The sequence below is a fragment of the Antechinus flavipes genome, chromosome 4, assembly GCF_016432865.1.
Source record: "Antechinus flavipes isolate AdamAnt ecotype Samford, QLD, Australia chromosome 4, AdamAnt_v2, whole genome shotgun sequence".
NCBI lineage: Eukaryota > Metazoa > Chordata > Mammalia > Dasyuromorphia > Dasyuridae > Antechinus > Antechinus flavipes.
In genome coordinates, this window is record NC_067401.1 from 42,126,135 (window position 1) to 42,149,808 (window position 23,674).

General features: G+C 35.3%; 1 protein-coding gene across 1 annotated transcript; it reads right to left on the minus strand.

The window, feature by feature from the left end:
• Positions 1-21,900: 21,900 nt before the first annotated feature.
• On the minus strand, positions 21,901-23,043 carry LOC127561236 (olfactory receptor 5V1-like). Its single transcript, XM_051996531.1, has one exon. It carries the CDS (start codon positions 23,041-23,043, stop codon positions 21,901-21,903), a length of 1,143 nt encoding a protein of 380 aa, XP_051852491.1.
• Between the last annotated feature and the right edge of the window lie 631 nt (positions 23,044-23,674).

Genomic DNA, 23,674 nt, shown 5'->3' on the forward strand with positions numbered 1-23,674 from the left:
CTCATCCTCCTTTCTTACATTATTGGCTCAGGAATCAATGGGAAGTACTTAACCCAGGACAGAGAGAGCATAGGAAGGACAAAGATGGACAAACACACATTCATATGAATACCAAAGGACTGCCACCCAAGGGAGGAATCTTGCCTTAACTGGAACTTTCAGTTCATGGATTTAGCATTCTCTTTCACTAGATTGCTTCACTGCTATTCATTTACCTCTCTTTAGTAAGCTAAAATTAACTGCTATTTTTTACAAAAACCCTGTGGGTTTGATATTCATTCATTTAGTCAATAAATATTTACTAAATGCCTACTATGTGCTAGATACTGCGCTAAGCTCTGAGGATACAAATATTAAAAAAAAAACAAAAACAGTTAAGTCAAATCATGCTGCTTTCTTTCTTGACCCCAAGGTTAAAGAGTAGATCAAATTTCAGGGCAGGTCTACCTGACTCCAAGCTACCATTCTAACCTGTAGGCTATCTAACTGTTTTAGGCAGGTCACAGCCTTCCAGGCCTGCCTGAGTAAAGCCCCAATGTCACATGAATATGTGGTTTGCATTATGGGAGCATGAGGAATCAGAGCCAACACACACATTTCCTATTACATTATCACATTCCCCATAAATCTCTTCTCAAGGCTAATGATCGCCAGTCTTTTCAAAACTCATTTTCATCGGGGAAGCACTTTGGCAGTGGTTCTCCTCAATATCTTTATACTGTTAAAAATTGTTGAGGATCTGTCCAAAGAGTTTTTGTTTATATAGGTTATATATTTATAGATATTTACCATGTTAGAAATAAAAAGTAACTGTGAATTTTTAGATCCTCTGAAGGGATTTCAGAGACTCTCAGGATTCTTTGGACCATACATTGAGAACCACAGCTCTAAGGAATGGGGTAGGATTAGTCATAAGACTAAGAAAAGATGATCTGGGGTGGAAGAAACATTAGGACAGAAAATAGGAGAGGGAAACAAAGTGAGAAATTAAGGAAGTGAATTATAAACTTTGCCTCCTTGGCAACTTTTGCCCAGAATTGGCTCTTTCTATATGTATTAACTCAAACTGCATTGGGGCTCGTTTTTTTAACCAGCATACCAAATGAAGTTCATTCCTTCAAAATAGTCACCTTGAGTTCTGACAAAGGCCTCATTTCCAAAATATATAGAGAATTGACTCTAATTTATAAGAAATCAAGCCATTCTCAAATCAAAAGATATGAACAGATAATTTTCAGATGAAAAAATTGAAACTATTTCTAGTCATATAAAAATGTGTTCTCACTATTGATCAGAGAAATGCAAATGAAGAAAACTCTGAGATACCACTACATACTTCTCAGATGGGCTAGGATGACAGGAAAAGATAATGGTGAATGCTGGAGGGAATGTGGGAAAACTGGGACACTGATGCATTGTTGGTGGAATTGTGAATAAATCCAACCATTCTGGAGAGCAATCTGGAATTATGCCCAAAAAGTTATCAAACTGTGCATACCAGAAACACAGCAGTGTTTCTACTGAGATTATTTCCCAAAGAGATCTTAAAGAAGGGAAAGGAACTGTATGTACACGAATGTAGCTGCCCTCTTTGTAGTGGCCAGAAACTGGAAACTGAGTGGATGTCCATCAATCAGAGAATGGCTGAATAAATTGTGGTATATGAATGTTATGGAATATTATTGTTCAGTAAGAAATGACCAGCAGGAGGATTTCAGAAAGGCCTGGAGAGACTTACATGAACTGATGCTGAGTGAAATGACCAGGACCAGGAGATCATTATATACTTCAACAACAATACTACATGATGATCAATTCTGATGGATGTGACTCTCTTCAACAATAAGATGAACCAAATAAGTTCCATTTGTTCAATAATGAATAGAACCAGCTACACCCAGCAAAAGAACTCTGGGAAATGAGTGTGAACCACTACATAGCATTTCCAATCCCTCTGTTTTTGTCCACTTGCATTTTTGATTTCCTTCACAGGTTAATTATTCATTATTTCAAAGTCTGATTCTTCTTGCGCAACAAACTAACTATGGATATGTATACATATATTGTATTTAATATATACTTTAACATATTTAACATGTATTGGTCAATCTGCCATCTGAGGAAAGGGGTGGGGGGAAAGAGGGGAAAAATTGGAACAAAAGGTTTGCAATTCTTATAAATTAGAGTCAATTCTCTAAATATTTTGGAAATGAGGCCTTTGTCAGAACTCAAGGTGACTATTTTGAAAGGATGAACTTCATTTGGTATGCTGGTTAAAAAAAATGAGCCCCAATGCAGTTTTACTTAATACATATAGAGAGAGCCAATTCTGGGCAAAATTTGCCAAGGAAGTAAAGTTTATAATTCACTTCCTTAATTTCTCACTTTGCTTCCCTCTTTGCAAAAATCAATGCTGAAAAATTATCCATGCATATATCTTGTAAATAAAAAGCTATAATTAAAAAAAAGAAAGTTAAAAAAATAGTCACCTTAAGAATCTTTAGGTTTACATAGTATATGGTGTAGTATAGAATGATATATTATAGTATAGTATATTATGGTGTGGTATGGTATGGTATGGTATAGTATAACATATTATAATTTATATATTCTTTATATTTTGAGGCATCTGTGTGGTGCAATGGATGAAATGCTGGGGCTAAAATCAAGAAGGTCTGAATTCAAATTTGGATTCAGAAACTTTCTAACTATGTGACCCTGAATAAATCCAGGAAAAAGCAAAGATCATTCATAAGTGATTGGGTTGAATTACAAAAGAATGAGATTGATTTTCTTGTGTGGCTCATAAATGGTTTTGAAGGGAAATGAAACCAGGTATTCCTTTGAACCACAGTGCCAAGAATCCTCAGATATCTCTGAATAGGGACGTGTACACATTTCCTGTGTCCTTGCACCAGTCCAAGTGATTTTAGTGTTCTATGCCCATGTCCTCCTTTCACTGGAGTGAGTAATAGAATACCATCATATCTCGTTAAGTCCATTGAAGAAGCACAAGTAGTTTTATACTTGTGCTTCTTCAATGGACTTAATGAGATTTTATCCTTTAGAAAGGAAATTGTTTCATGACAAATAAAATGTAATTGTCAAGGTAATGCAGCCCTGATCAGTGCAATATTCCATTTATCTCATCTGAGATGAACTCAAACTTTAGACAGAGCTATCAGAATTGTTAGAGAGGACTGACCTTTGTCCATTGTTCAGAGTGGATCATCCACTGCTGGAAACAAATTTATCTTCATCCCACCTGGATCTAAAATGAGGCAAAGCCACGTTAGCTCACAGATGAGGCAGGACAGAAGCTGTGCTGTGATTATAAAGGTGGTTCTAAAGCTTTTTAAGCCAGGGACCAGAGACTCTACACTGGGTTCAATTAATGATCCATTTAACCCAAATCCTGTTGACAATAGACACCCTAAATGAAAGTACTATAGGAGAACATTTTGTCTACTCTAATTTCAGTTTAAAAAATGATCATTAGTTTCATCTGGTTCTCCTATAAAGGGAAATTACAATCCTAATCACACTGCATATGGAGAATGGTTCAGAACATTTTCTTTTAGTGAGGTTTCTAGAAGCCTACATTTAGAACCTGAAGAGACCTGGAGATCTGCCAGTCTAATTCCTTCATTTTATGAAGGAGGAAATTGGGATTCAGAGATGTCATGCAATGCAGCAGCAAATCTGAACCCTCTGACTCCAAAGTCAGTCCCTTTTCCAAAACTCCATGCTGCTTCTTCAAGCTTTGGCTTCAGAGCTATTACATTGTCTTAGTTCTCCTTTTTAAACCACTCTTTCTATGTCCTTTATAGTCTTCTGAAGGAAGATATCCTCTTAAAGATTTGGCTTCGAATCACTTCTCTTCTCTCTTTACTCTCTTTACCTTGAAAATCTCATTTAATCCTTTGACTTCAACTATGTCTATGCAAGTGACCCTGAAAACTATATCTGGAGTCCTGAATCTAAAGAAATAAGTTCCTCCAAAGAAGTGAAAGAGGGAACAATAGATTAGGAATGCAAATATGCTGGAGGGAATGACAATCTTGAAAAAGAAAAGCAAAAACCAATAACATTAAGAAATATGTAGACAAGGTATACAAGTTGCATGTAAGTAAAACACACTGATCTAAAAGACAAGATTGAAGAGACAACTTAAGGATCATAGGTCACCCTGAAAAATATGACTACCCAAAAAACCTGGAACATTATTATGCAACGAATAATGCCCCCATAACTTTTGAATACAGAAAACGAAGCACCAATTGAAGGAATCCCTAAATCACCTGCAGAAAACAACAACAACAAAAATCCTAAGCTTCAAACTATTAAGATACATAATGGGAAAAATTCATAATTCCAATGACAAGCAACAAATTCTGCAATCCACCAAGATAAATACCTACAAATATAAAGGAAAGGAAATTTGGATAGTCCTTAGGGTAGAACCTTACTCTGGTTCATCCTGTATATCCCATCACTGATGTTGTATGTACTCTTTACTTCATGTCCCTTCTTAGAGGACACAGACCTCCATTCCCATGTTCTCTTCTGAAGGATTTTAGAAAAGCTATCTTTTCTAACAGAAGTTCTGTTGCTTGATACTTTCCCTTATCAAAGAGTCTTGTTTTCGGGTAATCTGGCCTTTTTTTCACTCTTCATCCTCTTTGAATTTTCCACTGCTTTTAATTCAATCCTTCTTATTGGATGTGTGTGTGTGTGTGTGTGTGTATTTGTTTATTGTATTATTTACGGATATATATTTGTTTATTGGATATATTGTCTTTGGCTTTATAACCAAGGCAACTAGGTATCACAAAGGAGAGTCAGGAAGATTGGAGTTCAAATCCAACCTCAGACACTTATTTGCTATATGAACTTGGTCAAGTTGATTCTCTTTATTTCCTCAATTTTTTCAACTGTAATATGGGGATAATAATAGCACTTACCTTTGGAGAGTGGCTTTAAGGATAAAATGAGATAATGTTTGTAAAATATTTAACACAGTGCTTGGCACGCAGCAGGAGCTACAGAAATATTAACTATTTATTAATATTATTATTACTATAGCTCTCACATTCTCATAGTTCTCTTTTCTTTCTAACCACTCCTTTTGTGTCCTCTATAGATCTCTGAAGAAAAGTATTCCTAAAGGGTCTGTTCTCTGAACCTTTTATATGTAGGCTTGACCTCCTATCTAAGGTTGAGACATACTTTTTAAAAAATCTTCTTTTGACGATTCTAGTCTCTCTGGCTACCATCTCATCTGTCTCCTCTCCTTCTAAATTTCTTAGAAAAGTTACTTATGTCCATGCTTCCATTTCTAGATTTTTCTAAGACAAGTGTATGTCACCCTCACACTTCAAATACAACACATCCCAAACCAAGAAAATGTCCCATCTCTCTCTCTCCCCCCTCTCTTTCTCTCTCTTCTTTCCTCCCTTTCTTTTTCTCTCTCTTCTCTCTTCCCTCTCTCTTTCCTTACTTTCTCCCCTTCCCTCTCTCTCCCTCTCCCTCTTTCTCTCTCTCCCCCATCCTTTTTCTCATCTCTCTTTCTCTATTTCTCTTGTTTTTTCCCTCTTTCTCTCCCCATTAAAAAAAAAACTTTTCCCATTTGCAGCACTCCTATTTGCTTGTTAATAATAGCTAACATTTATAGAACACTTAACTATATGCTAGGCATTGGGCTAAGTACCTTAAAGTTATTATTTCATTTGATTCTTCCAGCAATTTTGAGAAAATAGGGGTCACACAACTAGTAAATGTCTGAATCCAAATTTGGACTCAGGTCTTCCTGACTCCAGACCTGGTACTATCACTGTACCACTCACTGACTTTTTAAAGAGATACCTTCTAAACTGTTGAGGAGGAAATGAAACTATGCAGAAGGGCTTTTCAGCTTTTTGTATCTATTGATCATTCTCCAGATTATAAAGGAATGGTCAGGTTCCTCATAGATTATAGGATCTGATTTAGAACTGAAAGAGACCTTAGAAATCACCTAACTCAATCCCTTCATTTTTCAGATAGGAAACAGATCACAAAGGTAGTAATCGACTAACTCAATTTCAAGCCCCAGTAGTGTGATTTCTGATCAGAAGAACATGCTGTGGATAAGATGTTTTAGGATGGATGCAGGCAGGAGGTGGAGTGGGAGGAGCACTTGACCTTGAGACAGAACATTTAGGTTCCAGTCTTTTACTTAAGGACCAGGTGACCTTTCACATAATTTTCATCCCTTTGGATCTGGATTTCCTTATATATAAAATAAAGGGGAGATTGGATGGTTCATTCCAATCCAAACATTTCTTTGGTTCTTTGGCGTTCTCTTGTTAAGGGACACATTCTCTTTTCTATATTCCTGTATCTCAAATTGTCATCCAGAAATAGTTCAGTTGCCAACAGGCTATGGAAGTTCTCCTGATGAGATCTAGGATATTAGAATTAGTGGGCAAGCATGGTTAGAGAAGGAGACCAAGGTAGTCCCACATCCAAAAAGCATTACCTGGTGGCAACTGAACTGTTTCTGGATAACATATATAAAATAATTGTATTTTTTCCTACTTTTTTTGGAAACAAATCCTGTATATTCCTCCTCTAAAATCTCTCTCACATTTTCCCCTTTCCATTCTCCCTATTGTTCCCCCTATTTCCACTGCTCCCACTGGCCCTCATCACCAAGTACGTGTGCTATTCTAGAAGCCTCAAAGCAAGTCTCCTCTTGTTCCAGGCTCTCTCCAAAGCAGTCTTCCTGCTGGTGCAGTCTCATCTTTCTAATGCATCGATCTAGTGATACCATCACTCTGCTCTGCCATCTACAATAGCAATACAATGTATTTTGTTGAATTGACTGATTTTTTTTCAAGTAATTAACCAGATGTTTTCACCTGACATAATCCCTGCTGAAAATAAATTTGATGGCCTTATTACTCTTGAGTTTCAACTATGGTGAGAATATTCTTTTTAATTAGATTCTTTATGATAAAGAATTAAATTATTTTAGAAAACTCAGAAAAAATTAAGAAGTTTCATAAAAAGATGACTTACCTCTTTTGCTTTGGAATTTTCTCCTTTTAAAAAAATGGAAGAAAATAGATGAATGAAATTAGATGTAAAACACAAAGGAGAGACTGGGGTTTCTTGAATGGGAAGAAAATTAATTTCATGAGCACAACACTGAAAGGCTTCTGTCTTACTCTTAAGAATAGAGATGGAATCAGCACCTGGCAGTGAACTTTGATTGGATTTTGAGGTCCTCTGTTAACTGTTCTAACTTCATCTCCAGGATTGTATGTGTGTGAGATGAGGGACATGAGCTTGACGAGTTCCAAGTTATAAACCAGGTTATTTCCTATTAAGCTGGTCAATCCCTAGAGACCAGAACAGGTTTTAGTCCCCAAAGTTATTTTCCTGAGGCTCTGAACTAGCTCCTCTTGAGTGCCTTAAGAAACTAGGCTTTACTTTTTCCCTGAGGGTTGTAGGCTTATAGAATGTTTGAGCACAATGGAACCCTGAAAATTATGTCTTTGAAGCATTTCTGGACTGATCTCCTTATCAACATTTCTGATCTTTCCTTACTTTGTTATCCAGCATATTGAACAATTCACTAAATATTTATTAAGTGTCTACTATTTACATCACACTGTATTAGACACTGACAGAAGTCCCTACCTTCATGGATCTTATAGTCTAGTCAGTATATATACAAATAGCACCTTGGGCTCTCCTTTGCCTGTGAAGACCCAAGACTTTCAGGTTGGAACCGTAGCATGAGTGTGAGCCAACATTCACTCAAAATCAGAGTTCATGATCTTTTACTGATATGTTTGTTTTATGAGCCAATCAGAGGAAATACTAGTTCAAAGCAAATTCAACAGCACAGCAAAATCTCTCTCATAGGTGGGAAAGAAGGCATGAATGGAGGGGCATATAGGTAAAGCACATGCATAGGCAGGGAAGACACAAGGGGAGTATTCATGGGTGGAAAAGACATGGCAAGGACAAATGGAGCATCTGACGCTGCTATGAAATGTTCCTGATATGCTATGATGATGTCTCTGGAAAGGCTGCTTTATTCCCTGAGCTGAGGGACTCATCTGCTTGGTTTTAGGAGGCCTCTGCTGCTCTCTGTTAATTTTGTGGTCTTTTGGAGGGACTATGCTACCCCTTCCTGCTGGGAGAAAGTTCTATTCTTGGAGCCATAGCTCCATAGGCTAGAGTCAACAAGGAGCCAGCAGACACCCTCAGGCTGAGATTGCTGGCCTTTTAACTTCCTTGTTTCTGCCTCAGGCAACCTCTCTGTGGGTTCAGTCTACTTTTTGACTTGGAATGAAAAAGTTCCTTTCAACACCTTTCCACTTTCATGATAGCAATTATGCTCCAAGCATATCACATGAAGACAAAGCTGAAAAGCCTTGGGTGAAGCTCACTTTGCCTTATGTCTCCCCTCCTCATTATTCCACACTCACTCTGAGTGACCAGATTACCACACTCTACACATAGATGAATATACATAGAATGACAAATGTTAAGTATATCAGAGAGGTGTAAAATAAAGTGCTATTTGAGGACTGAGGAGGAAAGGTTATCAGTTACTAGAGAGATGAGAGAAGGCTTCTAGGGGAGATGGTATTTGGATTGAATTTAAAGGTTGGATAAGAATTGAAATAGTTAAAGGGATGGAGAAAAAGACAATCTAGTCATGGGGGACAATGTGAACTAATTCTGAATGATTAGGAATAGTCAGAACATTCAGAGTAGTCTTATCAGTACAGAAGATGATAATGACTAGGATTTGAATAGGACTTTTAAGTTCTATAAAGTGTTTTACAAATATTGTCTTAGTTTATCCTCAAACAAGTCTGAAGGGCAGATGTTATTAGTATTCCTGTTTTGCAAATGAGGATAAATGATTTGCCTAGTCTTATGCTTATTGAAGGGATTGTGCTACCTTTTTTTTTCCTGCAGGGAAAAATCTAGGAAGTGTCTAGTATCAATTTGAACTCAGGTCTTCTTAATTCAGGTCGACTTTATTTATTGAACCACTTCTTACCTACCTGAGCCACTATCTTCCTTGACAATAATAAACAGAAGGAAAGAATCCAATGGAGAGGAAAACTTCATTTTCTTCTGTCTGAGAAATTCTTGTAACTGCACTGAAAAAATGAACAGTTTGGAGCTACCAAAAATTGTGTATTGGGAACATCTATTTCATATAGAGAGAGATCCAGTAGACTAAATTTCCCTCTGATTAGGAGAATAGGAGCTTTAAAAAAAAAAAAGAAAGAAAAAGTTATAGGCATGCACAAGGAAACTACTTGTTAAAAGTAGTCATATAGCAGTAAAGTTGGCTAGATAAGAGCTTATTGAATGAACAGTTCTTGTGTCTCTTCAAAAGCTTCCTAAAAATTTTTTATGATGTGCTTTGTATGTCCCCTTTAGTCTCATTTGTGAAATCAAAGTCAAGATAGCTTTTAACACTGTAATTCCCCATTTGTGAATTTTACTTTCTTTCCTTCCTACTTTTGGGAAGCTATATAAGTTGCAATTGCTTTATCTCTCTTGTTTGTATTTATGTATATTTATTTTTTCATCTCTTATTCTTTGAACTATAGTTTAGTTTTGAGGCATCCTCATCAAATATGATGTAAGACAGAATGTAGCCCTATGTAATACCACACAAATCTAAAAAAAATTCTCTATGGAGTTCATTGATGAATTTTTCAAAAGCTTTTTTGGGGGAATCATCTTTCTGGTCTTTTCAGCACCATATGGGGAAAAACTAGCTTACATCCCTTCTTGGAAATTATAAAGCTATGATAACCTGGGAGAGGATTCTGGTAAGAGGGTGAAGTAGGTCAGAACACTCAGTTCTATAAATTTCCTCCACTAAAAAGAAGAAGAAGAAGAAAGATGAGAAGGAAGAGGAGGAGGGGGAGGAGGAAGAAGAAAGAGGAGGAGAAGAAGACAAAAGAAAAGATAGAATAATCAAAAACTTAAGGAAGAAAAATAATTTCTTGAAAATTAGAATTGGGAAAGGGGAAGTTAATAACACTCTAAATCTTCAAGAAATCATAAAACTAAGTCAAAAGAATGAAAAAATAGAAGAGAAAGTGAAGCATCTCAAAAACAATTTTTTTGGAGAACAGATTGAAAAGAAATAACATAACAGCTTGGACTATCTGAAAATTATGATAAAAAGAATTTTTATATAATAATACAAGAAATTATCAAAGAAAATTGCCTTGAAGTTCTAGAGCAAGAAGGCTAAGCAGTAACAGGGAAAATCCACCTAACACTACCTGAAAGAGATCTCAGGAGGAAAACTTTTAGGTGTATCATAGCCAAGATTCAAAGCTTCTAAGTTAAGGAGAAAATATTAGAAGCAACAAAAAATATCAATTATAAATATCACAGATCTACAATAAGGATTACATATGATTTAGCTACTAAATTGAAGGATTATTAGCATAGCAAAGAATAGGTTAATTCTATGTCTTAGATTAACATATTTCATAGAGCAAAAGTGCTGGAGTTATAACCAAGTGTAATTTATCCCAGCAAAGATAAATATAATCCTGAATGGAAAAAAATAAAAATTTGACAAACTAAAAGACTTTCAGGATTTTGTGACAAAACTCCTAGAACTTAAGGGAAAATTTGACATGTGACAACAAGGGAAAATTTAAAGTAAACATTAAAGATTAATTATAAGGGACTCAATAAAGTCAAATTATTTACTTCTCATATGTGAAAATATTAGTAGTGCTTTTGTGATAATCAGCATTATTTTGATAGTTTTAAAGAAAGGTTTGGGCTGAGCTGTGAGTGTAATGTAGTTATTTTCTAAAAAAATAAAACTGTGTAAAAAGAAGTAATTATCTCATGAATGAAGCATATAAGGAAAAATTGATACAAAAGAAACTAGTGGGTAGAAGGTAGATAATGCTGTAATCTTACTATTATCAAGAATGGGTTAAAGAGGAAAAATATATCATATATATATATATGTATATATATATATATGTGAGTGTGTCTATACATATATGTGTATCTACATATCTCTATCTAGACGGATATAAAAGTCTTCTAAATTCAGAAAGAAATAAGAGGACAAACAGGTAGAACAGGGCAAGAAGATAAGGGAGGAATTTTTGAGGAATGGGTTGGATGAGGAATAGGAGGATAAAGAAGTTAGAAGTAAAGAAGAGGAGTGAGGAGGGATAGGCTAATTAGTAGGATAGTGAGGGAAAAATAGAAAGGGGGAAAACACAAGTAATTGTAGCTTAGAATGTGAATGGGATGAATAAAACTACAAATCGGAAATGAGTAGTGGATTAAAAATTTGAATTAATGTTAATTAATTAATTATGTTGCTTTCAGGATACATAGAAATGAGAGACACACAAATATAAAATAAAAGTCAGATTCAGAATTTATTATATAAAAAGCAGGGATACTAGTGATCTCAGACAAAGTTAAAGTTAAAATAAATTTAATCAAAAATGAAAAATAGAGAAACTATACTATGTGTCAGCAACATTATTCAATATTGTTTTTAGGCAATTTGAAATAACTAGATAGTATAAGATAGCTGTATACTTGCCAAAATAGACACAGGCACTATATGAGCATAAACATAAGCCACTTTTTATAAAATAAACTCAGATCTAAATGATTGAAATAATATTTATTGTTCATGGGTAGGTAAAATTAATATAATTTTTAAACGACAATTTCACCTAATTAATTTATTAATTCAAAGTCATCACAATTAAATTACTAAGAAATTATTTTACTGAATTAGAAAAAATAACCACAAAGTTAATTTAGAACAACAAAAAGTTATGAACTTCAAAGAAACCAGAGTAAAAAGATGTAAAGTAGATTTAGCAGTATCATACCTTAAGCTATATTATGAGGTGAGAGCATTATTGAATTGTAAAAAGATAATTTTAATTATTTCAAATTAAAATTTTCTTGTGGAAATATAACCTATGTAGCCAAGAATAAAAGGAATGCAGGAAAAAAAAGTGTGTGTATGTGTGTGTGTATGTGTATTTGTGTGTTTGTATGTGTGTGTGTGTATGTGTGAATTTCATACACAGTCTCTCAATTAGGATGTGATTAGGTTGGAATATTACTGTATTGTGTAAGAAATGATAAGCTGGTTGATTTAGAAAAACATGGAAAGACTTGAATTTATGCTATCCATCTTCAGAGAAACAGATAACAGGAGGAAATAAGTATAGGACACTCTTACATATATATGTTTGAGTGCATCAGTGTGTGTGTATATATATTAATAAATATCTATGTCTGTCTATTTGTCTGTCTATCTATCTCCATGTTTAATTGTAGCCTTCTTTTGGTTGGGGGGAAGGAGAGAGTAAAATAAAGTAAAAATTGCACAGCAGAGAACAAAAGAAAACAAAGGAGGCAAAGAAAAGCTGGGTAGCTTTGAAAACAATGTAATATTTGTTATATGTTTTCTATAATTAGATATTTATTGATTTATATTTAATCTTTTCTTATATTCTGCTGTGTATATGACATTTTTTTCCCTTTTCTCATTTTCTATTTAATTTTAAAATTTACTCCCCAAACTTATGATAAGCCTTTGGGTTATCTCATTTGTTGTGCAAGTGTTAACCCAATTTTTCTTTCTGCATACAGACCCTATGGACTATAACATCATTGTAACAAATTTTATGGTATTTCCCCCACATATTAAAATCCCGTTTTTTCTCTCTTTCCAATCTTTTTACATTTTACATACTTCAGCACACTTTAGGATCCAGAAACATTCTCCCTTAGAGTACTCCCTCTCCTATATCCTTGACTTGTCAATGGCTACTTCATGCTTTCATCTCCACCTCCTGGCTTCCCTGGCTTCCTTCAAAATTCACTTAAAATTCTATCTTCCACATGGCTCTAGAGGAGTGTTAGATTCTTAGGCAGAAATGGATATTTGGATATTAAGATATCTGATGGATTTTTTTTAAAGTCTTTTATTTTCAAAACATTGCAAAGATAATTTTCAACATTCACCCTTGCAAAACCTTATGTTCCAAATCCTTCTCCCACTTCTTCCCCAACCCTTCCCATAGAGTGCAAGTAATCCAATATATGCTAAATACTTACAATTCTTCTATACATACTTCTACATTTATTGATTACTGAGATGTTATGACATCTATGGAAATGCTGTAGAAGTAGAAGATAATATGGGGAACATTGGTTTGTCACATTTCAGTTTTGTCCACTTCCCTAAGAGGATATTGCATTATAATAACCAATTTTGTAAACTAATTCCCATGTCCTTGTGATAGAGAGAGCCATCTGCATCCAGAAAGAGGAATACAGGGACTAAATATGGATAAGATTACAGCAGGAGTTGGGACTCTCACTTTGGCTTCCACAAATCACAGAGGAGCACATTGAAGCTGGGGGCAAGGCTAGGCATCCAGACCTAAGGAAGACCCTTCGAGTGGTAAATCACTTCAAGGAAAGCACAGTTCTGGACCACATTGCCCCACAGCTGGCTGGGGTCCAGAATCCCTATCCCAAAGTCCTAGAACACATGGCCAATTGAAAGGCCCAGATCAAAACATCAGAAGGAGGGGAAAGGAGAGAAGAGGAAGAAGGATAAAGGATAGCTAGGATGTTAAGATGGGGATGGAAAAGCAGGAGGTACCTTCCTCCTTCTCCTCCTCCACCTCGTCTTCCTTCTTTCCCTCCTCTTCCTCTTCCCTCTTCCTTTCTGCTCCTTCCCCCAAAAAGGCTGAGATCCCAAACCAAAAAGTATAAGCAAGGCCCTGGCTATTGGGAAGTATACCTGGGTGGTCCTGGAGATAGGCTTTCTGGTTTAATGCTGGAAGGAGACCCCATTCTTCTTGGGTCACCTTTGTCCCTACTAGGTCAAGGCAATTCTGCCCAGAGGTGTCCAAAGAAGGACCAAGAAGCTGGCCATTGGTCAGACCTGGTCAGAGGTCGAGCAGCAGCAGCAGCAGGAAGGAGCAAGGAGAAGAGAAGGATCTGGAGAGAAATGTAAGCTCAGAAACTCATTTGAAGGGAGAACAAGTTGGTAGTAGAAGCAGAGGTACTGTTGGGGTTTAAAAGGAATCCCCAAAATGTTGGGCTTCCAAACTTTGAAGTGTCTCAAAAGAATTTACAGGTGATAAACTGGAAATATATATAGAATGGCACATGTTTAACATATATTCTTATTGTGTAGGCAAAGGGGAGGAGAGAAGGGATGGAGAAAACTTGGAATACAGGATTTTGTAAGAGAATGCTGAAAGCTATCTTTGCATGCTTTTTGAAAATTAAAAGCTATTATTAAAAATAAAAAATAAAATAAAATAAAATAAAAATTTAAACTACTATGGATTTTTTAAAATGGAAAGAGAATTTGCAGGATCAGACCCATCTCCAAAGTCAAAGGATAAAGTTTATTAAAATTATAAAGTCAGCTAAAGTGGCTAAATTAGAAAAGAAGTTAGCAAGGAGCAAAAAAGCTGTTAAATTTATAGGGAAAAGTGAGAGAAACCAGATGTTTCATGTCACTGATGGGCTAATTTTTTTACTTTGAGGTAGAACTGAGGAGTGGTCAATTTACTTGGTTGGCAGGCACCCTAACCATAGTTCCCTAGGCAGAGCTCTAGAAGGGTGTTTTTGGGCCTAAAACATCACTAGGTCAAGTGGAGAACATCCAAAATAGGCACCTCATTATTGATGCTCACTAGTTTCAGAAGCCCCTTTATCACTGACCAGCAAGCTGATATCAGCCAGCCAGAAATCTTTTGGACTCTATCTTGGTTATACAAGGTAAATTAAGTCAAATTCTCATAGCTTAAGGGAAGAAATAGAACATTCCTAACTATTTCATTCTCAAGGCTAGATAGCCTTGGGGTTTTTACTGTATCATTCCTAAGGTCTGCAATACATCAGTACCTTAAACAGAAGCCACAGACCACGTGAGAAACTGGCACTCCTGGAATGGGAACCATCCAATTAGGGTGGACCTAGGTCCACTTGACTATGGGGCTTAGCAAGATCTCTTGGTCACCTTGTAAATGAAGATAAAAAGGAAAAAAAAAAACCCTTCTCAAGTGAGCTACAATATGTTATTCTATAAATAGTTTCTCTGCTACTTGGGAGAAAAAGTCTTTTATCATCATATAAACATAGAAAGAGAGAGAGAAAGCAAAGCAAACAGCTTGTTCAGATAACTTCATTTCCTTTTACAGATTCATTATTATCTTTAATTTTGGTAAATTGATTTTTAAAAAAAAATCAGCTTGACTAAAAGTTTGTTAATTTTATCAGACTTCTCAAAGAATTAGTCCTCAGCTTTTTTTGTCATTTCTATAGCATTTTATTTTCCATTTTATCCCTTTTTTTACTCTGTGATTTCTTTTGTATTTAGTTTGAGTTTGTTGATGCCCTAGGTGGCATATATATATGTTTACATGCGCCATTTATTAATTCTCTCCTTTTAAAGTTTCTTGATGTAATTTTTAGTGCATCCTAAAACTTAATCTTATATTGTATAATTATTATTTTCTCTTTAACACAATTTTTAATTGTTTCTATGATTTGTGCTTTGTTCTATTTGTTTAAGATATCATATTAAATCTGTGTTTAGTTTTTGTTCTCTGTATTATCACTTTTTATGGTCTAAAATGATATAGTTGATATTTCTGCTTTTTAATGATTATTTGTAATTTTTCTGTGTCCATTGTTTACTTTTGTAAAGATATCAAGAAATGTTGAGAATATTTTTTTAGTCTTCAATTCAAAAAGTGGCATTCATCTGTCTTCTTTTAAAAAATTTAATTTATTACATTTTGAATTTAGAGCTGTCTTCCTCCTTTGTTTTCAACCCTGCAGTCTGTAAGGCCATCATTTGACTCCAATATATATATATATATATATGAAACTACACAATATATACTTTCATATATTCATTCTTTTTCTTGAGGTGGATAGCATCTTCCTTTATAGTTGATATGAACATTCATATATAACTCAGAATAGCTTATTCATTCACAGTTACTCTTTGAAAAAATATTGCTATTTTAAAATACAACAGTCTCTTAGTTTTGCTTGTTTTACTCTTTATTATTTTATCAGTCATTCAATGTTTTTCTAAAAATCAGTTTATCTTTTTTTTACAGTACTGTAGTATTTCATCATGATCTTATGCTAAAATTTATTTAGCCATTTAGTAAATGATGGATCTTCTGTGAATTTCAACTTAATATATAAGTTCTTTTCTCTCTTCCCCCTCCCCCACACCTGCCTCGCAATCTTCTTAGGAAACAGATCTAATAGTGGTATTATAGGATCAAAAGGTATACACAGTTTTATAATTCTTTGGGCATAATTCCAGAATGCTTTGCAAAATGGAGAGCAATATACCAACAGTATTTTTCACAGTTTATTCACACCCCTTCCAATATTTGTCATTTTCCATTTCATTTTAGCTAATCTGTTATGTTTGAAATATCTCAAAGTTGCTTAAATTAGCATTTCTCTAATCAATAGTGATTTAGAGCATTTTTTCATATAGTTTTCACTTCTTCTTTCAAAAACTGCCTGTTCATAATCTTTCACCATTTATTGGGGAATGACTCATATTCTTATAAATTTGACAAAGTTCTCCACATATTTGACATGAAGCCTTTATCTGAGAAACTATCTATACATTTTTTCTCCTTTTCTGCTTTCTTTCTAAATCTTGGTTACCATTTTAATTTAGTGTAATCAAAATTAACCATTTTACATTTCACAAAGCTCTCCATTGTTTATCCATAAATTGTTCTATTCATAAATCAGATAGGCAATACGTTCAGTGGGCAGCTAAGTGACAAAGTGGATAGAGTCCTGGCCTTGGAATTGGGAAGATTCATCTTTGTGAGTTCGAATTAATTTTCAGATATTCACCAACTGTGTGACCTTAGGCAAGTCACTGTTTGCTTCAGTTCCCTCATCTGTAAAAATGAGCTGGAAAAAGAAATGATAGATCACTCCAGTATTTGCCAAGAAAATCCTTAAATGTGGTCTCAAAGAGTCAGGCATAACTGAAATGATTGAACAACAAAAACATATTTTATGTTCTTTCAAATTTATTTATGATATCTCTTTTTATCTCTAAGCCATGTATACATTTTGACCTTGTATTTTAAGATATTGATCTATATCTTGTTTCTGTCAGATTGCTTTCCAGGTTTCCTAACAGTCTGACCAAATAGTAAATTCTTATTTCAAAAGCTTAAATTTTTACATTTATCAAATATAAAATTACTATAATCAGCATTAAACTTTCAAATTTATCAGTTTCACATTTTCCTTTTAATTTCTTTTTCTACTAGATTTTTCTTGCTTTATGAGACATATTCATCTTCAGTAACTATTAAATTACTTTTTAATTTGTTTTCTATTCTGTTCACTTTTATGGCATTATACCATTTTACCATCTACCATTTTGTGCAAAACAATCATGGGTTACAATAGTTTCATGAGGAGCATATTAAGTTTTGTTCGAGCCTTCCATTTTCATTTGGTGAATGGCTTTATTTCTTAGGTGTGTTATTTATATGCAACAAATTTTTGGCTCTTATTTTCTTATCCATTCTCCCGTTCCTTTCTTTTTATTCGATTTTAAAGTCCAGGCACATTTGTGATTATAACTGTTGCATTTATATCTCCTTCTATTTATTTATTTTGTCTTGGTTTTTATATCCTTTCATATTAATATTTGTCTTGAGATTAATTGTGCTCATAGCAATTTGGTCATTATCAATTTTCATAAACTTTTCCTCTCACTCCTGATTCCCATCTCCTCAAAGTTCCTTGAATTTATTTAAATTGTTGATTCCTCTTTCTTAGTCTATAACATCCCAGATCTTTGACCTTGAAACCTTGCCTTCCCACTTCATCACAACCCAGCCAATATTTTAACTTAAGTGATAATCTTGGTGGTGCTTTGTTCTAAGAAGTTTTCATTATTATATCCTCTTCAATATTCCTATCCTTTCCTGAACTGTATTATGTCAAATATGGGACATGAATATACACAAGGGCAAGGCTTAAGTGAGCTTAAGGATACAAGATTTAATGTATACAAAACACTTTGTGAATTTTAAAGTGCCCGCACTAGCTCTCTGCACATTTATGTGTATGTATGTGTGTGTGTATGCTTATATACTAGTAAAGGTCATCATTATTTTTAGTAGCCTATTATTATTATCATTATTATTGCCAGGGTTATGTCTAGTGATGATTTTATTCTCTGAGCCTTCTTCTATTGGAATCCCCCTCAGCTCAAGCAATATTTAAAGGAGTTTGCCAGTAAATAGTCACAATTGGATTCTCCAGGGGGGAAAATGTGTGCACACACACTTTAAAGTTTAATCTTGCTTGTTTTAACTTTTGACAGCAATGGAAATGTATAAAGCAATTAGACATTGCTTGTGATTCAAACAGTGCTACTTGTCACCAAACACACTTTACTACAGTATAAATTTCATAAATGATTGCTGTTTTTTCTTGTAGTTTTATGTTTAATTCATTGTTATTCAGTCATTGCAGTTGTGATTGACTCTTCATGACCCATTTGGGGTTGTTCTAGCAAAGATACTGAAGCAGTTTGCAATTTTCTTCTCTAGTTCATTTACAGATGAAGAAACTGAGGCAAACAGGGTTAAGTGTCTTTCCCAAGGTTACATAAATAGAAATTGAGTGTCTAAGACCATATTTGAACACTGAGCCACCTAACTGCACATGAATGCATTAAGAAACATAAACCACACAGCAGCTAATTTTCAAAACAATTCATTGTTTGATAATAATGGTTGAGGGAGATTCTGATTCAGAAAATTTTCATTCTTAGCTCTTAGCTCAAAAATAAAATCATAATTTTTTCCCTTCTGTTTTTGTTTTGTCATGATGGGTATGGACTAGTCCTTTAGCCATTCAATTACCTACTCCAGATCATCTTATCTGCCTGCTGTATGCATATCTACTGATTTCCCACCTCAATCTCTTTTCTCCTCTTCCTGGCTATTACTTGCCCATAAATATTGTCTTCCCTTGTAACAATGTGAACTCCTTGAGAGCAGGAACTGTTTCTCTTTTATATTTGTTCCTAGGACTAAGCAAAATATGGGACACATAGTAAATCCTCACTAAATGCTTTTTCATTCATCTATTTCTTCTTTCTGTCTTTTCTTCTTTTGTTCCTTCCCTCCTTTCTTCCTTTCCACTTTTTCGGCCTCATTCAATTTGTCCAATCACGTTTACCTGGGACCTATTGCTGGCTTCTCCTATTTAGACCTTTTACATTGTTATAAGTCTTGATCCATCACGGGTGCCAGTATATGGTTGAAGGAGGGACCTTAGTTGGATAGATGACATATTGTCAGCCGAGTGGTAGGAAGGCAATCGTATGGCTTATTTTCTTGCAAATATACTAGGATAAAAATCATCTGAAAGTGTCATGTAAGAAGTCAAAAGCTTGCAAGCATATTAACAACTTATGTTAATTTCACAGATGAAAGAGGACAAAAATGGTACTTATTAGAAGACATCAATATAAATATTGTAGAAATATAACAGAGTAAAATGTGTAATGTTTTAAACATATAATCCCCCCAAATGTAAATATTACAGGACAATGTGTTAGGTATCTAAAGGCCCCCAGTTAGTAAGAATTTTTCCCCCTCAGCCCGTACTTTTAAAAATTGAATTTATCTTATGTTTTCTGTGTTATAATTCTTTAGTCCATTTCATTTTTAGAAAGTTCAAATTATCAAAAACTTCTCTACTTTCCTCCCAATACATTAATATTTCTATATATCAGGAACTAAGCTAGGGGCTGGAAATATCAAGACAAACAAAGCAAAACAAATCAAAACCCTTACTTTCAAGAAGCTTCTAATTGAAGTTCACAGTCATATATTGTTGCATTACCTTTTAGGTTTGAACTCCTTAAAAGCTTTTCTACTTTTCCCACCACAGAAATCATTTATATAGGAAGAGTCTATATAGTTATATAGTCTAGGTATTCTTAACCTTTTTATGTGACATGGACTGCTTTGGCAATCTAATGAAGTTCATAGATCCTCTTCTTTCTCCAATTTTATTATAAGTGCTGCTGAAGTAAGTAACCCATTTCTTTCTCAATAAACATTTGGTTAAGTACTTAGAATGTGCCCTCTGCTAGGTGCTGAGAATATAAAGAAAGTTTTATCAAGGATACAAAGAAAGATAATATCTGCTCTCAGGAAACTTCTAATCTGATAAAGGACACAACAACAACTATGAAGTAAGAAGCTATAATACAGGATAAATTGCTAATAAAAAAATAACAGGAAAAGCACTAGAGTTAAGGAAAATTGGGAAAGAATTCTGGCAGAATGTTAGATTTAAGATGACTCATGAAAAGATGTGGGGAAACCAGGGAGTGGAAACAAAGTGGGAAAGGATTCCAGATATGAGATATTTATGACAAGTGAAAATTTCTGGGGTTCCGAGATAGAGAGTCTTTCTCAAGGAACAATAAGAAATTCCATGTCACTGGATCACAGAGTAAATAATATATTATAAGAAATCTACTTTAATAGTCTAATTTTTGAAGACTACAGGGGAGCAGAAGCAGGTTATATAAAGGACTTTAAATAACAGAGCATTTTATATGTGATACTTGAGATGATATAGAGATTGAAGAGCAGGATGAGATGGTCTGGACTTGGGCTTTAGGAAGATCATTTGACATTTGAGTGAAGGTTAAAAAAAATTATAATGGTCTGGTGTCAATGTGGTGGCAGTGTCGGAGGAGAAAATGAACATATAGAAAAGGTGTTATGATGAGAACATCTCCAGGTTTGGCAACAGATCGAGTATAGGGAGTGAGAGTGATGAGTCATAGATAACACCTAGAGTGTTATTCCAGGTAATAAGGAGGATTGGGGGGGGGTACCTTCAATAGTAAAGAGAAATTAGGGAGAAGGGAGGATATAGGACAATAACTAGTTCAGCTTTGGACAAGTTGAGTTTAAGCTGTCTATGAGATATCCAGTTCATGATGTCCCACAAGTATTTGGAGATATGAGACTGGAGGTCAGCAGAGAGGTGTAGTATGAGAAAAATAGATTTGAGCATTATCAGCAGAGAGAGAATAATTGAATCCATGGAAGCTGATGAAATCACCAAGTGAAATAGTGTAAAGAGGAAAGGGAACAGGATCCAAACCCTGTGGTTCTATGGGACACCCCAGGTATGAGCTAAATAACTATCCAGCTAAGGAGACTGAGAAAGAATGATTAAATAGATGGGAGAAATACTAGGAGAGCATAGTATTGGGAAAAGATAACGTCAGAAAAGCTGGAAAGAAGTCTTAAGAAGAGGGTAATCAACAGTGGCAAGGGCTGCAGATGAAGGTTGAGAAAAGGCCATTAGATTCAGCAATTAGGGGATAATGGATAGCTTTGGAGAGAGCAGTTTCAGGTGAATGATGAGATCACAAAGCAGATTCTAGAGAATTTAGAAAGAGTGAAAGGAAATAAAATGGCTTCTGAAGTAGTTTAGCAACAAAGGAAGAAACATGAGATGTAGCTATTGGGTGATAGAGGGATTTTTTTGGCAGATGAGCAGAGATGGGGAATAAAGGCAAGTAAAGAAGCAACCATTAGATAGTTATAGTTTAAAGATAAAAATGAGAGAATGGAGAGAATAGAATGCTCAGTGTGATAGGGGAAGAGTAGTGTTTTTGAAGGCATAAAATACAATGATTACAGAAAAAAATCAATTCTACTGAAAATACAATTAACACATAAATATTTTTAAACAAAATTCATGAACCCCACCTTAATATCTGATTTAAACACTGGAATCACTGGGTAAAATATGCCCTTCACATAGTTTCCGCAAGGCAAATTTAACTTCCTTGTTTCTCAGGCTGTAGATGATGGGGTTTAACATGGGAGTAACAATACAATAAAGGACAGAGACCAACATATCTGCATCCAAAGAGTAGCCTGAGCTGGGCTGATCATAGTTGAAGTTTCCTGTTCCATAGTAGATGACCACCACAGTGAGGTGAGAGGCACAGGTGGAGAAGGCTTTTTGCCTTCCCTGAGCAGACTGGATTTTTAAGATGGCAGAAATAATGAGGATATAAGAGGCAGCAGTGAAGAGGCAAGGGATCAGACCAATGGTGGCACTGGATATATAGAGTGCAACCTCACTGATGGAAATGTCTGAGCAAGAGAGCTTCAGGAATAGGGGGATGTCACAGAGAAAATGGCTGATCTGGTTGGGACCACACAAAGTGAGAGTTGCTGTCAGCCCTGTGTGGGCCAGAGAGTTCACTAACCCACACAACCAGGACCCAGCTGCTAAGTAGCCACAGACCCTCTTGCTCATGAGAACCGGGTAGCGTAATGGATGGCAAATGGCTACAAACCTGTCATAAGCCATAGCAGCCAACAAGACACACTCAGAGCCTGCAAAAGCAACAAAGAAGAAGAGCTGAGACAGGCAGCCTTCACAGGCAATGGTCTTCTTCTCTTGGAAAAAATTCACCAGCATGATGGGGACAGTGGTGGAGGTGTAGCAGATGTCCAGGAAGGACAAGTTGCTGAGGAAATAGTACATAGGGGTGTGAAGAGCAGGATTGATTCTGATTGCTGTTAATATGAGAAGGTTACCCAGAAGAGTTACCAGATACACAACTAAAAATATCAGGAAGAACAATCCATGCAGTTCTGGGTGGTTGGAAAACCCCAGGAAGATGAATTCAGTGACAACTGTTTGGTTTCCCCTTTCTTTAATGTCCTTCAGAGCTGCAATGAAAATAGAAAATATCACTGTTTTTAGGAGAGAGTTAACATCTTCCTCTAGCTCATCTATCCTTACAACATTATTGGCTACAGGAATCAAAGGGAAGTACTGAGCCCTGAACACATCACAGAAAGGACCAAAATGGATAAACACATATTCACATGAATGATTTTTGTCCATAAGATCAAAATGACCCTACCATGTTAGATCCAAGTTACAGTGTATCTGACCCTGCTCAGTCAGATCAAGATGAGCTTGGAATGCTCTTCCACAGGCCAAGCACAAAAAATTGGTGTGAAAATTTGGATGGTCTAAGTGTTTGCATCTCATGTTTCTTTTGAGCTGCTGCCATTCTGCTTTGCTTAGAGAGCATAGCTATAGGCAGTCTTTACCAGCATCTACTATGTCAAGCAATGGATTACAAAGTTCTTCAGAGAGACCTTGAGAGTGAACAAACTATTGAAGGACAGCCACAAAAAGGAGGAACCTTGACTTCAACTGAAATCCTCACTCAAGTCATGAATTTGGAGTTCTCTCTTCCTTAATTACTCCTTTGATATTCATTAGTTTCTTTGTACTGAGCTCAATGATGGGCTGACTATTATTTTATACAAAGGATCTATGGGTGGGACATCCAGTCATTCAGCCAATATACATTTATTAAGTGCCCACTATGTGCCAAGAACTATGCTAAGCACTGAAGCCATAAATACTAAAAAAGACAGTCCAGTCATGCTCCTTTCTTTGTTGATCCCTTTTAGAGAACCCAAGGTCACACAGCTAGTAAGTATCTGAGCTCAGATTCCAAGTA

Coding starts and splice junctions, on each gene's coding strand:
- LOC127561236 (XM_051996531.1), bottom strand. CDS start 23,043: ATGGACAAAAATCATTCATGTGAATATGTGTTTATCCATTTTGGTCCT.